The following is a 21,649-nucleotide window of genomic DNA, read 5'->3' as shown; positions in this document are numbered from 1 at the left end:
CGCTCACGCTCCTCCTTCGTCCCTACTCTCCCACCGCCTGCGACACCATAGCGAGGAAGCAAACCCAAGACACAGACCGCCTGCTTTTCTTGCTGCGAGCACGAGAACCGCCAGCTGCTTTCCTGCCTCAGCATAAACCACCACCACTTACACCCGGCTGTATCTTACCCGTTACGGCCATTCGAGACGCCTGCATCTCGCCCTTTCCTGAACGACGCACCCGCACCCGCACTCCTCGCTGCTTCGCCGAATGCGGGTATGAACCAGCGACCCGTCCGTGTCTTAACCATCGCCCCCTCTCTTCCCGACTCTTGCACCTCGACGCTGTCTCTGCCTCTGCGGCTCACCGACTTTGGTCTTGGGTTTAATTCGGGACACGTCATTTCGCAAGCATCACTTACGCCGCCACATCGATGGGTAGAAGGGAAAGCCGTGGACCTGAGTATCTGCTAACCGCCGACCGATAAAACCAACACCGCTCGGTCGAACCCCTCATCTCTCTCATTACTTTCGGCCGCCTCAACGACCAACCCGAGCCCCTCCTTCGGTCAGTCCACGACGACTCGCCAACGGACCACATTCGCCGATAACTCCACTGCTGTGACCGTTTGCTTCGACCAACGGCAACCTGTACGACGACTCGCCCGCCCTGGTCAGAACAGAGGACTCGGGTAAAGCAAGCGAGCGACGCCGTGCAGGTGCATGCAAACGGGAGATTCAGCCGACAGTCGGTTTTTTTCTTTTTTGGGTTGGGAAAAGAATTCGTTGCTATCCGACGCCTCCTGAGGTCTAGGTGTCGCCTTTGGCCATTCTACGACAGAAGTACGGCATCACCGCTATGGATGAGACCATGGACTACGTCTACCACCACGCAGAGCACCCGAACCACGGCCAGCTTCCGTATTCGCAACAACGGTCAAGATGTCCCTACTTCAACAGGGCAGACGCTCACGGTCACCCGAATGCTCCACCACACAGATCGACGCCGCACTACGATCCCGTTCATGCGTCGGCAAGTCACTGGCAATCACAAGCACCGCTTCCACCGCACCACTGGCAGTCTCAAATGATGGGCCACCGCGCAACCTCTTCGCCGTATCATCGACCGGTCAACTCGGTCCCGGAACCGCCCTACTACAACCATGCTCCCGTGCCGAATTTCGGTCTGGCTGGGTACCAGGGCCCTCCGCACGACATAGGCGGTATTCAGGCCATGCACCCGCCGTTCTCCGTCCCTTCGCTCCCTCCAATGAGATACAGCAACCCGGCGCCCATCCAGCCAAATCCGCCCAACGCCAATCAGCCCCCGATGGCCCCTCCTGACAGAGGCTTTGGACAACCTTCTGGGCTTCGTGATAACAGCCACTTTGGCGCATATCCTCCCGTAGCTGTAAATTTGCCTCCGTCAACCTCCAGTACCGAAGGCCCTTCCTCGCCCGAAACGTCGCCTCCTGATTTCCCGAGCGGCCCGGTCCAGGCGCTGCCAGCGAACCCCAGCATCCAGTTTGGGTCTGCACCGCCCTCGTCAGCACCCCAACCGAACCCCGCCTTTACACCGTCGTCGTACTGGCCGCGCCGCACAGCTTCTGGAGGTGAGAGCTTCTCAAACGCATCAAACAGCGCGCTCTTCCCTGGCTCTGCTCACACTAGACCAGCCGGGTCGTCAACCGGGTCCTCGAGCTCACCAAACATCCCGCTGCCAGTCGTCCCAGCGGTGGAGCGCCGCAGAGTACCGGCTCTTGGACGGCGTGGGATGAGGAGACCGTCACCGCCGCCAGACCGCGATCCGGACCAGGAGAGGGAGTTGCAGATTCTCGAAAACTTCGTACTCAACCCGCATGGGCACCCGGGTCGTGATTTCGATGACATACAGATAAGAGCTGCTCAGGTAATGCGTGGATCCGTGACAACTAAGATGGTTGCATCCAACTCTGCCATTCAGTCCCTGCAGAGCGTGGCAATTTCGGATCTTTCCGAAAGCGAAAGAAGTGAGTTTGAAGTGCTTGAGATGAGAGAAGAAAAAGAGCTAACGAACCGCAGCGTGCGTCATCTGTTACAACGACTTTGGCGTCGAGACGCCCGAAGGTCTTAAAGAGGCACCTCTGAGGCTGCCCAAGTGCAAGCATGTGTTTGGAGACCATTGCATCAAAAAGTGGTTCGAGGAGTCGGATAGCTGCCCGTACTGCAGAGACAAGGTGCCTTCGGAGCCAAAGGTCACCTCCCATATGTTGTCGGGCCTGTTCCGCCGTTCTAGGGAAAGGGACTACAGCCAAGGCCTCGACGAGTTGAGCAGAAATCTAGCGGCCCCCATTCACGGCGAGCGTCGGTCGCCGCCGACTGACGGTGGAGAGAGTCGACGAAGGGTTCGGTCTCGACACGGCAGCTTTCGCGGCCCGGGCTCCCCACCTTTTAGCGGCGGTCGCCCGGGGTCTTTTGGCAGTTCATCCTCGAACGGCTACGAAAGACGAGCACACCCGTTCGCGGCCAGCCGGAATCATGCACCGAACACAATGAGCAGGGCGGGTGCGGGAGTGCCACCGCCTGTGCCGTTTGCCACGGGCAATATCAACCATTATCATGCCTCGCCGAGCTATGTGGCACACACAGACAATGCATCTTCAGCGTCGATCCCGCCGTACGCTCCGCCCATCCACAGCGTTGCCGCCCCGCCACTAAATCGAAGTTCCCTGCCGGCTCCGGCATCAGGCAACTGGCACAACGGGAGTGCATCAACTCCCGACGACACGCACCGGCGTATGATGCCCGACGACAACAATGCTACGCCTCAGGCTGGTGGACCAACTTCATGGGGACCGCAGTAGTATGAACGTTACATAGCGAGTTCCACGACCTTGGCTAGCATCGCATGGCGTGCTCATGTGGAGCGGCACAAGGTGAGGACCATCATTATCGAGGCCATCCAGCGCATTCGACAGATATACGCCAATGACCCTGATCTTGGATGGCAAGTGGCCTACATCTTCTTCTCTCATCTTTTTCCTTGAATTACACAGGTTTATGCTGGCGTCGGTTTGGGTACGGTTAATCATGGCGTTGTTTTTGGCGTTTCGGGATTGGAGATCAGCATCACCACGATGATATGAGACGGGAGTCGACGGTGCAGGATTTTTACTTCTCTTCAGGGCATCTTCAAGCCCCTGTGATGGGAAACGGCGACGAGCCCAGATGGGGTCGGCCAGAGGGCATTCCGACAGGAGCCATATTGCGCAGAGGAAACACGCCTGCAGTGGGCAACGATGCTGTAGGTCAGCGTATTAGTCAGCGAATGAATACTTGAAGGTATCACAGTGTGTTTTGGTGACTGCTGTTTGACAAGTGAGGTACAAGTGGGGAGACAGACACAAGTCTCGTCGCGGCCGAAAGATGATTGGTGGCATGCGTTTGACTGACGGTCGGAGATAGAGGGGCAAGTCAGCCGCAGAACGGCAGAACGGAGTTTTATCGACGGTTGCTCAAGACTCCGACGGAACGGGATTGTTCCTCGGTGATTTGATTGACCCGGTGGGAGCGGAGAAGGAAGCAGGGCTCAGCACAGAGTCGTGGAGATTGACGGAGGGTCTGGACGCCAGGAATGGCTGGCTTTCTGCGTTGATTTAAGTATCTGGGGTGCAGTGGAGGGATATCCGGTGTGATCCTGTCACTGATGAGACCTTTGGGATTACCTGATGGAGGGGAGCCTCTGATGGGCTGAACGACACGGAGGGCTCCATCTGGTCTGCTTTAGAGGAATTTCTGTTTTGGTAAGGGTTCCTTTCTGGGACGTATTTGGCATACGTCTGCTTTACTGTGCGGTCTTCATGCGCCGAAAAGTGTATTTTCACAAATCATTCAGGTGGGCGGACATCAGATGGGGGGCTCCCAAATCGAGGAAGCGATGAATGGCATGGGAGAGGGGCCGAAGACAGGTTGAGAATGGAGGATCGGCTTTTAGTGGAGCTGGAACGGGATTCGAAGAGATGCAAACGGACACGGACGAAGGACGGCTTGCCTGCGTTAGCCTCGTGGTCGGTGATTTCTTCATTTCTTTTTCGTCATTCAATCGACTAGGCCCGCATAACGTTAAACGAGTGCGAGGCTCGCTCGGAATCTGGGCCGACCCAGCGTGGCCAATCACCCCCGAGGTGTAGATCAGCTACAGAAGTGCCAGGCCGGCAGGCTTGGAGGAGCAGCAACCAGCAACTCTGCTATGTTTAGGTAGCTGCGTCCTGTCGAACGCCAAGTAATCCGCACAAGTCTAACCATCCTCACGGACGGTGGGCGGAAACGAAGGCTGTCAGAGGGGTGCTCGGGCAGGCTCTGGACCTTGCGCTGCAGCGGAAGAGCATGCGGACGGGGAGGCAAAAGAGGCAAAGAGGAATAGGCTACGGAACGAACGTGGCTGTGCAGTGTTTTCTCTCAAAATTTCCAACGTTTGCCGTTTCCCTTGCGAGCAATGGTCCCGGCTGCCCTGGACGAGGTGAGTTTCCTGAATGAGCTGAACCAGGCTGGACCAAACGGATGCTTTTGGGGACGAACACTCTCTGCAGCACACGGATATCCAGGGTTTTCCGGCGAGATGGGTTGATTGTTTGTCAGTTGTCCGTTCGCCCAATGCCATTTTCACTCGTTCTACACACGAAGCCTCTTGCCTGGAAGCCCAAGCACAGTCCACCGGATTGAAACGGGAAGCCTATGCGACTTGGCTCTTGTTCGGGGGCGTGGCCAATCACGGGTCGATGCGAAACATGCGAATGAATGGGGATACACATGCGGTTTGTGGTGTGTCGGCATGCCTCTACACCGACGGTGTTTCTGGCTGATGCTTCTGTTCTGTTGCTGACATGGACCAGAAGATGCGTTGTGTCTGGGTCCGACATTCTCCACCTAAAAGAGGGAGCTCCTGCAACTGCAACTGCAACTGCGTGCAGGCGGACCGAGAGTGGCCCCTGCAGCTCCTCGAGAGGCGACTGGCCCGTAGTGTCCTGCCCCGATGGACGGTGCGTGGCTTCACAGTAACATATACCCAGTGCTGAGCCAGGAAACCCCCCGCTCCAGGTGTCCCAAGGTCCCCAGGTGGAAGCAACAGAAGCACCTTTTCCTTCGATCGGGCGAACAAATCGTCCCAGCCCCGGTCCTACGGCATCTACACCCCCGTCCTCGGTCTGAGATGGTGGGCCCTTCAGATACGACTACCCTGCCTGGGTTAGCCCAAACCACCCAATTGGCTGCGGGCTAGTACGAGAATGGGATCCAATTCGAGGTCGACCCCTCCATCTGGGCTCCCACGCGGCGATGGACAAGGGCCCAGGGATTGGAGTGCCGTCTTCCATCATGTGCTGATCATCCATTCCATTCGAATCCCGTTCCCGCTCCATCGAACAAGATCAAGCCTTCTTTGACCTGTCGTCTGCCTCGTGGACGAACCCTAGGTTGCGTCCAAAGCCACCGCCAACACCACCCTTTCGACATAAAAGAGAGACGTATCCGGCTGCGACAGCCGAGACGTCGACGGCCTGAGACCAGCAGCACCTCAAGAGAACGGCCGAGGAGACTGAAGCACCGTTTGCGCCTGAGCTCGGCCCTTGAGCCAGCAACATTCCTCTATATTGGACCTCCCCCTTGGTTAATACCGGCCTACGAACAAGACCACTTCACAAACACCACCACGAGAACCACGAACACGTTACCCACAGTCTCGAACGACCGTCTTGCCAAGAAAGGCATTCGATCCTTTCTCCAAGTTGCCAGATTGCCAACTTTTGGATACCACCTCCGTCCGGCTTGTCCCGTCTCGTCTCGTCTCGTCTCGTCTCATCCCATCTTGATCCCCATCGTCTCGCGTCCTCTCCTAGGCCAACGCCCACGTCCCCTGCCTCAGCTCCAGCAAACAGCACCAGCACGCAGAAAATAAGTACGGTGCGTGCGTCGTTACGTGGGTGTGCATGTGCTGGCGATGCTTTGGTTCCATGTCGCAACCCCGTACGCATGAAACCGATCGACCGGCTCTCAGCCCACGCGGGATCTACCTCGCCTTTCCCACCCTTCAATTGAGCTTAAACCCAACATAGCTTGTCTTGAACAACCTCACGTTACCAACCTTACGCTTTAGCCCGAGCTCTTGCGTTGTTTCTATTTCAACAGCCTGCTCTTTGTTGACCTCGTCCGTGGTCACCATTAAAGCTGCCACTGCCCGAGCATAGCAGCTCTGCGAACATCCCATCCACGTCCTCTCGACAGGCTTGCAGCTGACTGCGTCAACTCGACACCTCCATACATCTTCCGTCGCCGTCGTCATCATCTCGAAACTCAAAGGCGCCACGCCTCCGACGAGAGTCGACCAACAGCGCCATGGGGGTTCCGTGGCGTGGAGTGTCCGTCAGCTCGGCGGTGATTGCGGTATTGCTGGCATCGCGCCAGCCAGTGTTCTCGAGATGCCACCTCCTTGTCACCTTCGCCAGCGCCTGGATGCTCCAGATGATGGCCTGGGGAGCCTTTGTCGTCTTCCTATACCCTCAGTACTTTTCCGCTCTTCGCACGTTACCCGGGCCCAAGGACGACCACTGGTTAATGGGTCAATACCCTAGAATCGTGCGCCAGCCGACTGGCGTTCCCATGATTGAATGGTATGTTCACTTGTATCGCATGATGTACGTAGACTAACATACCAGGATCAACACCATCCCCCACGAAGGCATCATCCGCTACCGCGGCCTGTTCAACCAGGAGCGCTTGCTCATCACCTCGCCAAAGGCCCTGGCCGAGGTGTTGGTCACACACAATTACGACTTCCACAAGCCCACCGCCGTGCGATCATCGATCGGCCGCATCCTCGGTATCGGCGTCCTATTGGCCGAGGGCGACAACCACAAAGTCCAGCGTAAGAACCTCATGCCGGCCTTCGCCTTCCGCCACGTCAAGGATCTGTACCCCCTCTTCTGGAGCAAGGCATGCGAGGGCGTCGAGGCCATCACCGACGCCGTCATGGCCGAGGCGGCCAAGACAGCGGCCGACGGAACCGAGGACCCCGAGAAGGCGGCCCTGGGCCCCAAGACGGCCGTGCTGGAGATTGGCAACTGGGCGTCACGAACCACGCTCGACATCATCGGTATGGCGGGCATGGGACGCGACTTTGGTGCCATTCGCGACCCCTCAAACCCCCTCAACCAGACCTACCAGCACGTCTTCAAGCCGAGTCGCCAGGCGCAGGTCCTCGCCGTCCTGGGCCTCCTCCTCCCCGGACCCCTCGTTCACGCTCTCCCCTTCCGCCGCAACGGCGACATCGCCAAGGCTGCTCAGACCATCCGCGCCACATGCCGCGAGCTCATCCGCGAGAAGAAGGCCAAGCTCGAGCGCAAGCAGCTCACCGACATTGACATTCTGTCCGTCGCCCTCGAGTCTGGCGGCTTCAGCGAGGACAACCTGGTCGATCAGATGATGACCTTCCTCGCGGCCGGCCACGAAACGACCGCTTCCGCCATGATGTGGGCCATCTACTGCCTCTGCCTGCACCCCGAGGTCCAGTCCCGCCTCCGCCTCGAGATCCGCGAGCGGCTCCCCACACCCGGCACCCCGGGCGACATCACTGCCCTCGACATTGACCACATGCCCTACCTCAACGCCGTCTGCAACGAGGTCCTCCGCTACTACTCCCCCGTCCCCATGACCCTCCGCGAGGCTGCCGTGGACACCGTCATCGACGGCAACAAGGTCCCCAAGGGAACCCGCATCATGCTCTGCCCGTGGGCCACGAACAAGGACACGGCGCTGTGGGGCCCCGATGCCGGCCGCTTTGACCCCGACAGGTGGATGCCCCGCGACGGCGCCGACGCCGAGAGCAAAAAGACGGCCGCCAGCGGTGGCGCCACGAGCAACTACGCCTTCATGACTTTCCTCCACGGCCCGCGCAGCTGCATCGGACAGGGCTTCGCCAAGGCAGAGTTTGCGTGTATCCTGGCCTCGTGGATCGGCCGCTTCGAGTTCAGCCTGAAGAACAAGGAGGAGTACGACGAGAAGAACATTACAATCAAGGGCGGCGTCACCGCGCGCCCGGCCAAGGGCCTGCATGTGTACGTGAAGATTGTTGACGGGTGGTGATGGAGATACCTTGGCGCAACGCTGTAATTAATGATACGATGCATGACACTGGGCTGGGTTCCTGGGACGCGCTGAGCACTTTGAACCCGTACAGCCATGGACTGTCGGGGCTTTGGATAGTATTAGTGTTTGATTCGAGGTAGACGGTGACGTTGTATATAGCCATGTTCAACTTCGTGGACCTGTGTGATGATGTGCTCTTCAATCCCGTCAGTGTGATTCTTTTCTGTTCGTGGCCGTACAACTGCCCTCTCGTGCCTGCATGGAAAAGCTTCCTCGTAATGCACTCTCGTCTATGATCCATAATTTTTGTGCAGTGTTCGCCCTAGGTAGTATATGTAGGAAGGACTACTAATGATTATCAGACAACAGCATTGACGAGGACGCGATTTCACCTATAGCCTAGGAATGATGTTTTTCTCGATAAAGCATAGTGATGTCCTGAATGTTAATACCTTACTAAGGGCGGCCTTAGAGAAGATCTAATAGAATCTAAGCTGTTAATAAACAGTGTAAGTTAGCCACTTGCACTACAATTTGCGAGACCAACCTGCTTATACTACTTTCTCAGTTAGGTCCTCAGAAAATCACTATAAGTCAGCTATTTACACTATATTTTGTAACGTTAACCTACTTATACTAGCATCTCAGTTGGGTTCGTAGAGAAGCAGTACAGATAGGCTAGTCGCACTTAAATTCACAACTCAGCCTAGTATACGTCGTTAAACAACTATTGAAGTCTGTAAGTTAGCTAGTTCTACACATTCTATAATTTCAGTATGCCTGTAGTAATATGTCTTTGAAAAACCTGCGCTGTTCTTTTCTCACTTTCATTTTTTTTTTCCATTTTTTGACATGACTTCCCACCTTTTCTCTCTTGAAGCTCCCAACGATGACTTTTCCTTCAGTTCCATGGAAGGCGACAATGAGGAGGATGACAACAACGACGATGCTTCGTCCAGGGCGGAAGGCAGCAACACCGCTGCCTCGTCAAGTGCGGAGGGAAGCAACAACAAGGAGGGCGGCAACAAAGACGCATCGTCCGATGAGGAGGACAATAAAGAGGACGCCTCGTCTGGCGAGGGCGACAGCGACGATGCCACGTTTAGCGACGAGGAGAACAGCGACGATGCCTGGTTCGGCGACCTCAGGAAACGAGACAACACCGTCTCATGGGAGGTTGGCACAGGCGGGAGAGGGGGAATACAGCCGTCAAAGGAGATGAGAGCAATATCGCTCTCAGAGGAAAAGGGCATTTGTCGCAGAGAAGACGGGCGATAGAGTTCTAGGCAGATGGTTATGAGCAGCAACATCGCTCTCAGAGGGCAAGGGCAACGTCGCCCTTGGAGGAGTAAGGTAGCTTGAATTTATACCTTGCCCAAAATATGCGCGGAGGCGTGATTTATATCCCTGATTGACAGCAGATCTTCCCTCGTGATGTCATCCCCGAAGACGAGAAACCACGCATGCCATGATTCCTGACGGAAGAATCAGTCGGGCGAGCCTCAAGTGCTAAGCAGGGCTTTCCTTCGTCAACCCGCGAAACGTCTTAGTCGAGGAAATCACCATCTATTCTCAACACTCACTCGACGTCGTCAACGCCATATCGGTACAAATCCTCTTTCAGTAGATGCATCTGGCTAGTTTCCTGGTTGATATCAATGGCAAAAGAAGCCTTCAAGTCCCTAGCAATCACAGCTATAGGGATCATTACTGTTAATATCAACAGCAGGCCTACAGATTCTGTAGCACATTATAGATCTTGCTGAATAGAGACTTGTGGCTGTGAATTCATTTGTCCCCCTGACGCGTTTGTGATCAAGACTTTAGGTAGTTTGAGGCGTCCCTCTACAATATGCAGCAAGAGTAAGACACGTGAAATAATTCTCACATATAAAACGGACGCAATGATAGAGCCACGCGATACTTCTATTTAGTCCTCAAATACCCAGTGTTCAATATAAAAGTCCATGCACTCTGGCTTACCCATATCTAAATGGATAACCGTGTTCCCCGCCTTAATCTCCTTGTCCCATACACCATTATCCATAGCCACTTCTCGCAAGCAATTCTCTTTGACGAATGCGCAGGTCTGTTTCTGCATGTCCATGATGACAGCCCACACCCATTCGGGCTTCTTGACGATGTGAACAACACTCCCACTGTTGTCTTGCAGGAGCTCTAATACCATTGGAACTTTCCCTTGGGCATTGAGTCCCTGGGCGTCGACTGCCTTGGGGTCATGCTGAGCGATGAGACCCCAGCATTCTTGCAGAATATCGTGCGAGTGTTCGATGTGCCCGATGTTGGGCCATCTAGACTTCAAAACGTCCACCAGCGCCCAGATCGCGGCCCGCGCAGGGATGACATGCTCATTTGGATGTACGAGCGAAAGACTCCAATTGCTGTAGTCGACAATCCACTGTATTAACGCTGTGTTGACTCGTGGAGCCTGTGATACCAGCGTAATCAGTCTCCGGACCAGGCCACCAAACCATTGTATTTCAAGGTCTCTGTCTCGTAGGAGATTGATGAGCATCGAAACGACGGCGCCCAGCTCGTGGCGACGAAACTCCGAGAGCCGCTGGTCAGCTGTGGAAGACTCGCTGATGAGCCAGGGCCTGTGGTCTTGGGCAGCGGCCTGGGTGCCTTTGCTGATGGCTAGTACAAGCGCCCGTTCGCTGTGAACTGCATTTGGACCAAAGAAAAGTCTCGCCCATTGGGAAAGTGCATCGGCGTGAGACTCGTTGGCCAACCGGAGACTGTTTCCAGCTTCGCCAGCCTTTCTGGTCTCTGTGTTGAGACTCTCTTGCAGCACTTGCACTTCGGCCTCTGTGCTGGCGAGCTGGTTTCCCACCTCGGCCTTTTCCGACTCCACATCTGCCAAGTCCTTCTCGAGACGCTCGAGGTGCGAACTTTTCAGCGCTGCGTCGCGCCTCTCCTCCTCTAAGTGCTTCTCCACCTCGTCTTTTGAGTTACCCAGTATCTGTACTAGATCTTCCAACCCGGTAGCCTTCTGTTCGAGCCGATGACGCTCTTCTTTGGCATTATGGATGGCTGCTGCGTGCTCTTTCTTGAGGGTTTCCATCTCCAACTTGATGTTCTTGAGCGCTGTCTCATAACCTCCCTTTTCTTGGTAGTGAGTCGTTTCCAGTGACTGCTTCTCCTGGTCTTGCAATGACTTTTCGGTCTCTATGGCGGCCCAATGTGTGTTTGCCATCTCCTCCATCTCTTTCTGTATGCGTTTCATTTCCTCCTCATGCTCCTCCGCATCTTTATCGCGTGCGGTGTTGCACTCGTCAATCTGCCTCTGCATCTCCTTCACCTTGTCCTCGTGTGTAGCCTTGGAGTCGTTCAGTTGCTTTTGAGCCACCCCCGCCCTGTTCTTGTACTTGGTCTTGGTGTCTTCGATCCTGTTCCGCAACTTGTCCGTCTCGGCGTCGTGGGCGGCTTTGGCTGCATCCATACTTTGTTGCTTCCCGTCCAGCTTTTCACGATGGGCTATTTTGGCATTCTCGATGAGTTGCTGCATCGTATTCACCTTCTCCTCGTGCGACGTCTCAGAGTTCTCGGCGCGTTTTTTCATCTCGTCCAGCTGAGCATCGTAAGAGGCCTTGGACGTGGTCAGGCGTTGTTCCATCTCATCCATCTTCTCCTTATGCTTGACCTCATCATCCTTGGTGCGTTGTTGCATCTCTTCCACCTCATTCTTGTGTTTTGCAGCAGCATCATCAATACGCTTCTGTAAATCTTTCATCGTGCTTTCGTGCGTGGCCGCGGTCTCGTTAATACCTTGCCGCAGCCGCTCAATCTCGCGGTTAGACTCGTCGATGCGTTTTTCCGTCGCCTGCTTCTCAGTCTTGTGCGTGTTCGTGGCCTCGTCGATACGTTGCTGCATCTCCTCCATCTCAGTCTTGTGTGTGGCAGCAGCATCATCAAGACGCTTCTGTAAATCTTTCGTTTTGCTTGTATGCGCGTCTGCAGTCTCTTTGCTTTTCTGCTGCAACTTCTCAACCTTGTTCTCATACTCCTCGATGCGCTTTGCCGTCGCCAGTTTTTCGGACTCGCGCGCGGTCGTAGCCTCGTCGATACGCCCCTGCATCTCGAGAATATTCTCCTGGTGTGCGGTTGTAGCCTCTTCGATACGCTTTTCCATCGCCAGTTTCTCAGAGTTGCGGGCTGTCGTAGCCTCGTCGATGCGTTGTTGCATCTGTCCCAGTTCCTTCTTGTGTAATGTCTTGGAGTCTTCGTGCGCCTTGTTGGCTGATGAGACTGCCCTTTCGCGCTTGTCCTCTGACTCTTGCATGTCCTGATCGTACTTCTGTTTCGCCGTTTCGAGATCGCTGCGAAGCTGTGTTGCTTCTTCCTTGTATCGATCGCAATCTCCTTCAACCTTGGCAACGTGATTCTTGTACATGATGTCGCTTGCCCTCAAGGTCATGAGTTGCTTCCTTTGACTATTCCTTTGAGTTGTAGCTTTGTCTTTGGCTTCCTCGAGCGCTTTGATCGCGGCGTCCTTTTCGCCGAGGGACTTCTCCAGCGTCGAGATCCTCTCCCTGAGGTCCTTTTCCATTTCCTTGTGCTTCTCGAGAACTGTTTCCCGTGACACCAGCATCTTCTTGTCGCGTTTCATATTTTCTTGTGCCGTGGTTGTTTGTGTCGTCGCTTCATTCTTATCCTTGAGCGAAGTTGGAAGGAGCGCCACCAGATCGTCACCGACCTCTTGGCCGGCAGGTTGATTTCTCTTCGGGTCGAGAGCACTCGGCGCAGGTTCAATGTCAAAAACGCGTTCCGGCTCGTTATGGAGCGCGCTGCTGTCGGTGATTGCCTGCTCCTGCCTGTTCATCTCTGTGTCCCATTCCATTCTATCGGTTAGAAATGTCAATGCAATGGCCTCCAAGTCTGGGGTGCGCTTTTGTAGATCCTGTCTTACCTTGTTGAGATGCTTAGCTTCGCTGCGCTTTCCCTCCAATCTGCCCGTCACCCCTTGGGTGGTCTCCTTGATGTTCATGGAGAAGTTGACCTGGGAGGGAAGTTACGCTAGCAGTAGGACTGTGAGAGCACTTGCCCTTCCGGATATTTATGGGACTGTATGTATAGCAAGGCAACCGCGACTACCTACCTTACACTTGCATTTTACGCCACAGCCAAGGACGGCCTACTTAAAGGAACGCCCGTCTAAGCAATTACCTCATGTCACACTACTGAAACCTATATCTGCCCCCTTAACATCAATGTCACCACCAACCGACAACTTTCAATCATATGGCTCAGTGGAGATAATTCACAGGGTAATAGAGATCGCTCTGCGTAGTAAGCAATTTAATGATAACAGATGATAGAGAAGAGTTTGTTTTCGTTCAGAGCTATATATATGATATATGCTCATCCCCTCGAGCTGTACTGCTCTTCCACTCTCAAGCTACCCTTTCAAAGTTCCGGTCTTGGAACTGACCATCCTTCCCTCTGATTCGACTCCCGTGCCTCTATCTACAGTTACCTCCACTCTTGGAGGTTTGGACGTCCTCGGTCTTCGCAAGGCCATTGAGATTATGCCAAGCTCCCAAAAACTGTCTCGGTGTCCTCCGATTCTGATTTGATAGATGGCTCTCTCTTCACCTCTGGTATTAGAGGTTGCCCCATCTTCCTCCCAGAAACAGACTTCTCATCAGAGTCAGTGCCACTGCTCGAGAAATCGGAACTATCGGCTCTGCTCTGCGGAGCTCCCGGCGGAGCCTGGTTTCGGAGGTCCTCCAACTCCTTCTCGAGTCGGGCAATCTTGGTGTCTTTCTCCTTCAGTCGAGTGTCCCTCCCCTTCAGTTTGATCCGTAGCTTATTCGTTGACTCTTTCTCGGCATTGAGCTGAGCTTGTGTCTCTGCCAACGCGCTTGACTCGGCCTGGACAGTCTCGTCCTGGCTCTCTTGCCTCAGCCGCTTCCTCCGCTTCGCTTCTTTGGCCTCGCCTCTGCGGAGCGACAGGAGAGCTCGTCCGATGTATTCCTTCAACTTGGACTCGCCGACGGGCGGTTCGTCCTTATTCTCCTCTCCCTTGTGCGCCCCCTTTCCGACGTCTTGCCGGCTGCCGAGGATGTAGCGAGAATACACCTCTGTGGAAAGGAAGTAGGGCATGCCAATATTGGCCATGCTATCCAACGCCTGCTTGATATGCTTGAGGTCGTGATTGTTGACCTTGTAGGCCAGTACCGGCCCCTGCTCGTTGCTGGCATCAGAGTCGACATCTTCGTGCACCACGACAGTGTCCTCGAGGCACCGAAGGAATTCAGAGTAGGGCGGAATCGTGACCGCCCGGCTTTTGAGACATTCCCGGACCTCCGCGTGATGCTCCATTATGGGCCTGTCCTGGCCCTTGGATTCTGCAATGACCTGCTTGAAGACCTGGAAGAAAACGTCATTGTTTGGCGGGACGAGCTTCCACGTGCGGGTGTCTCGAGTGCGTAAGATGACGGCATACTGCATGGCGGTCCTGAACAAGTTGATGTCGAAGTTCCAAAGAGGATGAACCACCAGCTCGTACATGTACTGCGAGAAGGTTGTTGTCCACTTTTGAGACTTGTTGGCGGACTTGCCTTCGTATCCGAGGAAATACTTGGCCGAGACGATCTCGAATGGTGCTATGTGAAAAATTCGAAGCGTGGCACGGAAGAGCTTCGGCAGCGTCGAGTCCTTGTAGTCGATGAGCTTCGTGCGCTGAGGGTTCTTTTGCCACTTGCTCTTGAGGCTGGCCTCGTCTTCGGCCGTCCAGTCCTCGTCGTACGCCTCGTCGGATATATTCTCTGGCAGCAGGTCGTCTAGTTCCTCGGCCTTGAGGCGCGGGAACCTGTGATTGAAGGCACGCAAGATCTCCTGCCCGTTGACGACGCCGAAAAACATCGTCTCAAAGTTGACCCAGGCTGGTGACTTGCCCTCACAAACACGTTCCTCCTCCTTGGCTGTCTTGCCATTTTTCTTCTTCGCCGAGGTCTTCTTGGTCGTAGCGCTCGTCTTAGCGCTCTTGCCTTTCGAAGTCTCCTCTCTGTCCAATTCCATGTCGTCATTCTCTTCGGTATCCTCTGGGTCCTCCTGGGCTGTCCTGCCCTTTGTTGCTGGAGTCTTTCTCTTGGCCGTAGCGCTGGTCTTAGCACTTTTGCCATTGGATACACCCAGATCTACCAAGCTCTCCAGGTCGCTGTCAGTATCGAAGTCGCTATCGTCGCTGGATTGCCTGTAATCACTGTCGTCGCTGTAGGCGACTTCTGTGATTCGGGCCTTCTTCTTGCCGCCCTGGTGTTCTTCGGCTCGAGACGCCAACCTCTTCCTCGGTTTTCTGGAAGGCCTAGCCATCACTGGAATGACTGTTTCACTTTAGTTTACTGCGGCAAGGGTGAATTCTCGTCACTTACGCGGGCGACGCGGGTGCTTGTGGCTGTGGGCGAGGTGTGTGTGCGCGTGTGTATGGGGAGGGTACAGTTCAGATGTGAAATCGGTTAGATTAGGCAGGTTGGTCAGTTAGTGGAATGAAAATGCTTACAACCGCCAAAAAAAAAAACCCGCCATTTTCGGACAGCTAAAAATCAATGCTTATGGAAAATATAAAGCTCTGATTCAATACAATGGTTTGTGGGTTAGGCAAGGCAATGACAATTTTTTAGCACTTGTCCTATACTTATAGACGGCTTTGACCGCGCAGTCTATGACCATCTAACAGATGGCTGATATCTATCTCTAAACAAAAGCTCTGGAAAAAAATTTCACTGAGCCGGTTTGATCAAGAAGGTGCAAATGTACTTCACTTCAGCCAGTACTAGGTACTTGCTGCTCAAACGTCCCTTGTCAAAAGACGTCCATCGATTGACATCCTTCTATCTCTCAGCTTTTGGAGAAATCAAGCTATTTATACTTATTCGTTCGTCAGCAATATTAACCAGCCCTCCTAAACCTGTGCGGTTGTTTTTAAGGTATGTCGTCGAGAGCTCATGAACGAAGCGTCTTGATTGGCTATAGCCATGTCCCAGGTGAGAATTTATGGGTCAAAGGACTTACACGGCCTGCCTTAGAAGTTAGCAGATCCCACCTCTCGAATTCCTCAAAGTCCTCCATCTCTTCCACAATCATCTTTTTTTTTTTAACAATGCAGTTGAATTGTTCTGCGTCTGGCGAGACAAAGAATCCCACGGAGATGGCAGAGTGGGAGAAACAAAAGGAGAAGGAGCCGCAGGCCGCCACGCCTACCAACCCCCCAGCGGCCGACATTGTCCCGCAGCCCGAGGTTGAGGCGAGCACCGAGAAGCCTAAGACCAAGGAGAAGAAGATTGGTAAGAAGGGAGCGCCGAGACCGGTGCCCAAGGAGCTCAAGACTGACCAGAAGAGGGAAGCGCCGAGACCGGTGCAACAGCACCCCCCTCCCGCTCCCAGCTACACCTGGGATCATGCCGGTCTGAGGGAGGTCAAGGCCATGCCTATGTGGCAGGGTGTCATAAGGGACTTGAGCTTCAGGAGACCCGCGTTCAAGGACGCCAATCACTTCAAGACGGAATACTGTCGACAAATGCCTTGAAGATACGTTCGCGGTCTTTTACGACAACGCAATCTACAAGGTCTCCCAGGAATATCTTGTCTTCTATGTCATCAAGATGATGTGGATCACCTACAGTAAGTTTGATCTCCCTACCTATGCATCACTTCACTCACTGACCATGACTACAGCTGGCAATGACGATGAGGACTGGGCCGCCATGGGATGGGCGTACCCGCGGAACTTGACCGAGACGCGTGACATGCGCTACCAGGAATGGTTGGAGGTCTCGACCCGGTGCTGCACCACCGCGACCAAAGCCAGTTTCCACGCCTGCGCCTGCGCCCCCGCGCGCGCAAGATCCTAAACCAGTACAGGCATCCACTGAGCGGCCAGGACACGCTACGACCCGACCGGCTCTCCCGAACCCAGCTGTGAGTATTTGCGTTCCAGTATCCGTTTACCATGATCTAACAACGTTGTGGCTTCACAGTCTCGACAGCTTCCCGCAGAACCAGCCCAGGCCCTGCCGCATCGATATAAACCTTACCAGCAGCGCCCGCAGCAGCAGTATCAGCAGAGCACGACGGTCATCGATGCGGAAGAATAGGAGAGAATTTTTGGAATACTGGGGGAATCGGCAGAGGCATGCTGAGAAATGGAGAGAGGCCATTCGAGGTTCACTTCGGTGGTGAAGTCAGGGAGCAGCTCTATGGAGAAAATGCCTTCAGAGACGTCAACTGATATATCGATCCGAGGCTCTATATCGCTCGAACCATGCGAAACGAGAACCTTTACCTTGTTGTGTACAGGCCAAGAAGAAACGAGCAGTACAGCTTGTACGTCGAGGGTCTGCCTAAAGCATACTTTGAGGCTTGGGTTAGTCTGCGGACCTTTCGCACCACGCTCTCCGTGGGACTCGCTCCTTCATTGGGCGATCACTTTAAGAGCTACTATGGCACACTTGTGACTGAGCTAGTCCGAGTAGGTCTTAAGCTTGAGGGAGAGATCGTGGCAGAGGTCCACGAAGCTGCTGAGAAGAACGAGAACAAGCGCCAGCTGAAGACTGGCCTCTCCATTGCCCTTTGCAAAAAGAACAAAGAGAAAAGACCAGTAGGCCAGGATGAAATGCTACAGGCCCCTGTCGATACCGGAAGCGAGAGCTTGGCGGATCTGGGAATACCGAATGATCTTAAGAGAACGGACAGCCCAGCGGAGAGACTGACAATTATAATGCCGAGACTCGGGAAGGAAAGCTTTAAAATTCAAAGCTGCCCGAGGAAAGAGCCCATAGATTGCTCTAATAACCCTAATGAAAAAAGTGAGATTCTGTCTGATGCTGCTTTTGTCTCTGTTATCGTTGTCGTCTCTGCAATCATCATTATCTCCTAAAACATGACTCCCAATTTGTTCCAGCATGCAGGACCTGTAGGCACATAAAAACATGCAAGATACGCAATCTCCTCTAATAATGGGTTATTTTACTCTGCAAACCTCCTCTCAAGTCCGCATTGGACCTGCGGTTGACGTGTCGCTGCGAGCTCCATGATTGAATCCGTTTGATTGGCTGTGGCTTCGATCTGAACGGCATCTGTGGGTCGTCGATCTTTTATGGGTCGAGGGACTCGTGCTGCCTGGTAAACAGCTCTAGCGAAATCCTCAATATGCAAACTTCATCCTCATAACCAGCTCTTGTATGAGCCTGGCTTAAGAAGAACTCACGCCGAGATGGCGGAGTTGAAGAGACACCAGGTCAAACGGGAAGCCCTCGCGGCTGTGCCTCCTCACCTGCAAGTTGCCGATACTGATTCGCCAGCTTACTCATGGGAGCACATTGACCTCAGCGAAATCAAGGCCTTGCCTGTTCTGAGGTCGATCTTCAACGACTTGACTCTGAAGAGGCCTAATCTCAAGGACGCATCGATTTTCAAGGCCAGATTTAATAGCTGCCTGCAAGACACGTTCGATCTCCTCCATGGCGCCAAAATATACAAGACCGGCACACCCTACCTCATGTACATAACACTCAAGATAATATGGGTTCGAGAGAGTAAGTGCAGTCCGGACGTTGACTGTTCCACCCTCTAATCATACTGATAGCTGGCGGAAATTGGGCGGCCATGGGCTGGAGGACCCCGATTAACTACCTCTTCCTCCTCGACATGCGCTACCAGACGTACCTAGAAGCTTTCCACCCCGAGGATGCGCCAGAGCGACAAGAGGCTGGCTTCTTCGCCCAGGATGCAGAGCCAGACACTGCCGCAGATATTGCTGCACACGAGGCGTCCCGAGCAGACATCTGGGACGCCCAGGGACTCAGCAGAGACCTCCTAGCTTTTGGCGAGAAGCCATTCGAGGTTTTCTTCTTTAACGGCAACATCCCGCAGTTGTTTGCAAAGGATGCCTTGACGGACACCAACCTCTACGTCGACCCGAGGCTCGCCATAGGCCGGAACGTGCGCGGCAACAATAAGCTGTACCTGGTCGTGTACAGATCGAAAAGGAATGGACACTCCAGTCCGAACGACAGAGCCCTGTTCCAAGCATACGCTGAGGCTTGGGGTTGTCTACGAGCGTACCGCGCCAAGATTGACGCTGGTATTACGCACTCGCTGGGCGGCCATTTCAGAGACTGCTATGGCCAGCGGGAACTGGACGCGACGATGATGGAGGTGGATGACCTGTGCGAGTCAAACATGAAGCCTTCGATCGCTGAACCTGTCAACACAAACGGCAAGAAAAGGCAGCAGCTCCATGAAACGAGCGACCGGGATGACGATGACATGGGCTGGACGATGCAGGTCGACAGCGAGTGGATGGGGGAGCAGAGGGAGCTCAAGAAGCGTAAGGGCGTGAATGGCCAGGCTCATGTTCCGTAGGTCGATCGCTCCCATACTGTCACGCTGCGCCATCTTGATCTACCGTGCTCTCTTAGTTATGATGTAGAAGACACGGAGGCTCCAAAAGGCTCCGGCAATGCCCTGCGTCTGTGCTTCGAATCATGGCTGATCTGGAGCCAGGGGGGTGGTTGCCCAGCCTCAGAGTTGTGCTGATAACCTCGCCAAAGAAATGGAGCCTGGACATTCATGGTCGATATTTCTGCCGAAAGCATATTAGGGACTAGACCAAAGCACTGCGTTAATCCAAACCTGAAGACTCAATTGCATAAGCCTGCTTCATGGGCTGAGCTTGAAAGGATACGGTCTTCATACGAACTGGTAGATTCTCGATTTTGGCGAAAGGGCCGCAAAACAGGAGTCGCAGAAAAGGGAACCTTCGCTTCATTTCCTCACAAATGGCCAAGTCGCCGATGACGAAGTTTAAACACCAGCTATCGAAGCAACCTGATGTCCATGGCACGTCGTCGGTCGACTTACACGGCTCCCCCGGCCGCTTCATCAAACCTAAGCGAGCGTGGTACCTGGTTGCTATGACGACTCGGGTGGATGAAGCGACATCATGTTAATCAGGAAACCGGGAGAAGAGCCGGGAGAAGCGCAGAGACGTGGAGAGGGAAGCAGAATCGGCCAAGCCCCGGGGGGTTCGCCATGCCCGCCGTTGTGGCCCCTCGACTTCGTGGCAGCCAGCATTCGACAAGCCCTGACGTGGACTCACAGACGTGTGCGGAAGTGGATGTTCAGGTCGAGAGCCTTCCCAGGTTGGGCGCGCGAGGTGACGTTGGATAAGACGACGGGTACGTATCAAGCGAGCAGGGAAGGTGCCCCACCAGAGGCACCGGCGCACTGTGTCGGGTCAAACGGTCTGAGATTTGACGAGCCAATGGGACGGGGTGCTTGTGCACGGTCGGTCCTGATTGGGCAATGGGAGCTGCACGCAATCTGAAAAAGTCGCGACCGAACGCGCTAGAACGCGCCTGCGTCGCGCGACAGAGCCGCGTCGCGACGACCGCATCGCAACTTTGGTGGTTTTGACGACCACCCACCTCCTTCGATGACTTGTTCGCACGTCTTCTCTCGTGTCTGCGAGGCGACCTGGCGGCAGTCGCGGGTGACGCTTTAGATCCTGTTGCCCTCGATGTCGTCCTGTTGCGAGTTTTGCCGCCAGAGTGGTGATTTTCGGGATTCGCATTTTGCCGCCGTCGACCCGACCCCGCGATGCGGCCCTCCTGAACATCAATGTCCATCAGACAAAGAGATCCTATTTCCTGAAATTCGAAAAGAGTGCTCGAAGCCCAAACCCTCTCCACATGCCCCGTTGCCCTCATGGCGCGGGGCTGAGCGATCGAATACCCACGTTTCTGATGCAAGCCATTAAGCAGCCCCTCTCCGCAGGCCTGTCGTACTGCGGAGCACCCATTATTCCTGATACGATGTCGGCTTTGTCACTTTGAGTGCCACCGCTGTACTGCAGACCACCTTGAAGGTCGCCCGGGATGTGTCATGAGGGCACTTAGATTAGAACACCTTTGGCGGACGTTTCGGGAGCAGTCAACCGACTTGAGGGTCAGGAGCACCTCGAGTCATGCGTCATCGTCGTTCGGGAGGGAGGGTCGAGGTCAGGGGTGACATTACACAGCCAGGCACACAGGAAACAAGCTTCAAAGGGAATGCAATAGCGTTTCAATACGCCCAAGAAGGGGGATGATGTCGTCGGCGGTTGATCGGAATATCTCTAGACGGCCAAAGGATTCGCTAAGCCGACGACCTGGGTCGCCGTCAGGAACCAATAAAGCAGGCAATCAAGGGCAGGCAGCTGGCCTGATGCCGTTCGGCCAGATCCCTTTGTGCAGTTTGAAGCGTCTTGGGTGTGGAGACGGGGCTTCTGAAGGGGAGCACTGTGAAGTCTAAATGGATGTGGTGGTGGTGGCACCGCATGAGGAGCACGTTTTCCCTTCGTGGCCTGGCTTTCGAGGAGGGTTGGTCGCATGAATGAGACGCTCTTGTTTGTCCGTGGTGGTGCTCTTTCAACGTCTGCAAAGCGACCCTTTTGGCGCGGTGAGACTGGGAGGGAGACTGATGGACAATAAGCAATTTACGGGCCCGACTGAAAGGTGTATTGTCAGAAACAATGGTTGCTGAGTGT

General features: G+C 54.4%; 7 protein-coding genes across 7 annotated transcripts; 5 read left to right on the top strand and 2 right to left on the bottom strand.

Annotated features, from left to right (window-relative positions):
• Positions 1-838: 838 nt before the first annotated feature.
• GCG54_00004175 (uncharacterized protein) lies at positions 839-2,822 on the top strand (the record flags this gene model as incomplete). Its single annotated transcript, XM_045404229.1, has 2 exons — positions 839-1,988; positions 2,041-2,822. The coding sequence occupies 2 exons, from the start codon at positions 839-841 to the stop codon at positions 2,820-2,822; spliced, it is 1,932 nt and encodes a 643-aa protein (XP_045264064.1).
• A 3,526-nt stretch (positions 2,823-6,348) lies between these two features.
• GCG54_00004174 (Cytochrome P450 monooxygenase FUM15) lies at positions 6,349-8,094 on the top strand (the record flags this gene model as incomplete). The annotated part of the gene is made up of 2 exons (XM_045404228.1): positions 6,349-6,647; positions 6,669-8,094. The coding sequence occupies 2 exons, from the start codon at positions 6,349-6,351 to the stop codon at positions 8,092-8,094; spliced, it is 1,725 nt and encodes a 574-aa protein (XP_045264063.1).
• An 855-nt stretch (positions 8,095-8,949) lies between these two features.
• On the top strand, positions 8,950-9,375 carry GCG54_00004173 (uncharacterized protein; the record flags this gene model as incomplete). The annotated part of the gene is made up of 1 exon (XM_045404227.1): positions 8,950-9,375. The coding sequence occupies one exon, from the start codon at positions 8,950-8,952 to the stop codon at positions 9,373-9,375; it is 426 nt and encodes a 141-aa protein (XP_045264062.1).
• Positions 9,376-10,027: 652 nt separating this feature from the next.
• Positions 10,028-13,105, bottom strand: GCG54_00004172 (uncharacterized protein; the record flags this gene model as incomplete). The annotated part of the gene is made up of 1 exon (XM_045404226.1): positions 10,028-13,105. One exon carries the CDS (start codon positions 13,103-13,105, stop codon positions 10,028-10,030), a length of 3,078 nt encoding a protein of 1,025 aa, XP_045264061.1.
• Positions 13,106-13,644: 539 nt separating this feature from the next.
• GCG54_00004171 (uncharacterized protein) lies at positions 13,645-15,435 on the bottom strand (the record flags this gene model as incomplete). Its single annotated transcript, XM_045404225.1, has 1 exon — positions 13,645-15,435. One exon carries the CDS (start codon positions 15,433-15,435, stop codon positions 13,645-13,647), a length of 1,791 nt encoding a protein of 596 aa, XP_045264060.1.
• An 835-nt stretch (positions 15,436-16,270) lies between these two features.
• On the top strand, positions 16,271-17,350 carry GCG54_00004170 (uncharacterized protein; the record flags this gene model as incomplete). The annotated part of the gene is given in 4 exon segments (XM_045404224.1): positions 16,271-16,631; positions 16,651-16,863; positions 16,881-17,040; positions 17,212-17,350. The coding sequence occupies 4 exon segments, from the start codon at positions 16,271-16,273 to the stop codon at positions 17,348-17,350; spliced, it is 873 nt and encodes a 290-aa protein (XP_045264059.1).
• A 33-nt stretch (positions 17,351-17,383) lies between these two features.
• Positions 17,384-19,485, top strand: GCG54_00004169 (uncharacterized protein; the record flags this gene model as incomplete). The annotated part of the gene is made up of 3 exons (XM_045404223.1): positions 17,384-17,719; positions 18,296-18,656; positions 18,707-19,485. The coding sequence occupies 3 exons, from the start codon at positions 17,384-17,386 to the stop codon at positions 19,483-19,485; spliced, it is 1,476 nt and encodes a 491-aa protein (XP_045264058.1).
• Positions 19,486-21,649: the final 2,164 nt, after the last annotated feature.

This window comes from Colletotrichum gloeosporioides, assembly GCF_011800055.1.
Source record: "Colletotrichum gloeosporioides strain Lc1 chromosome Unknown consensus_48, whole genome shotgun sequence".
Taxonomy (NCBI): Eukaryota; Fungi; Ascomycota; class Sordariomycetes; order Glomerellales; family Glomerellaceae; genus Colletotrichum; species Colletotrichum gloeosporioides.
The sequence above is the reverse complement of the archived record's forward strand: the minus strand, read 5'-3'. Positions and strand labels throughout refer to the sequence as shown.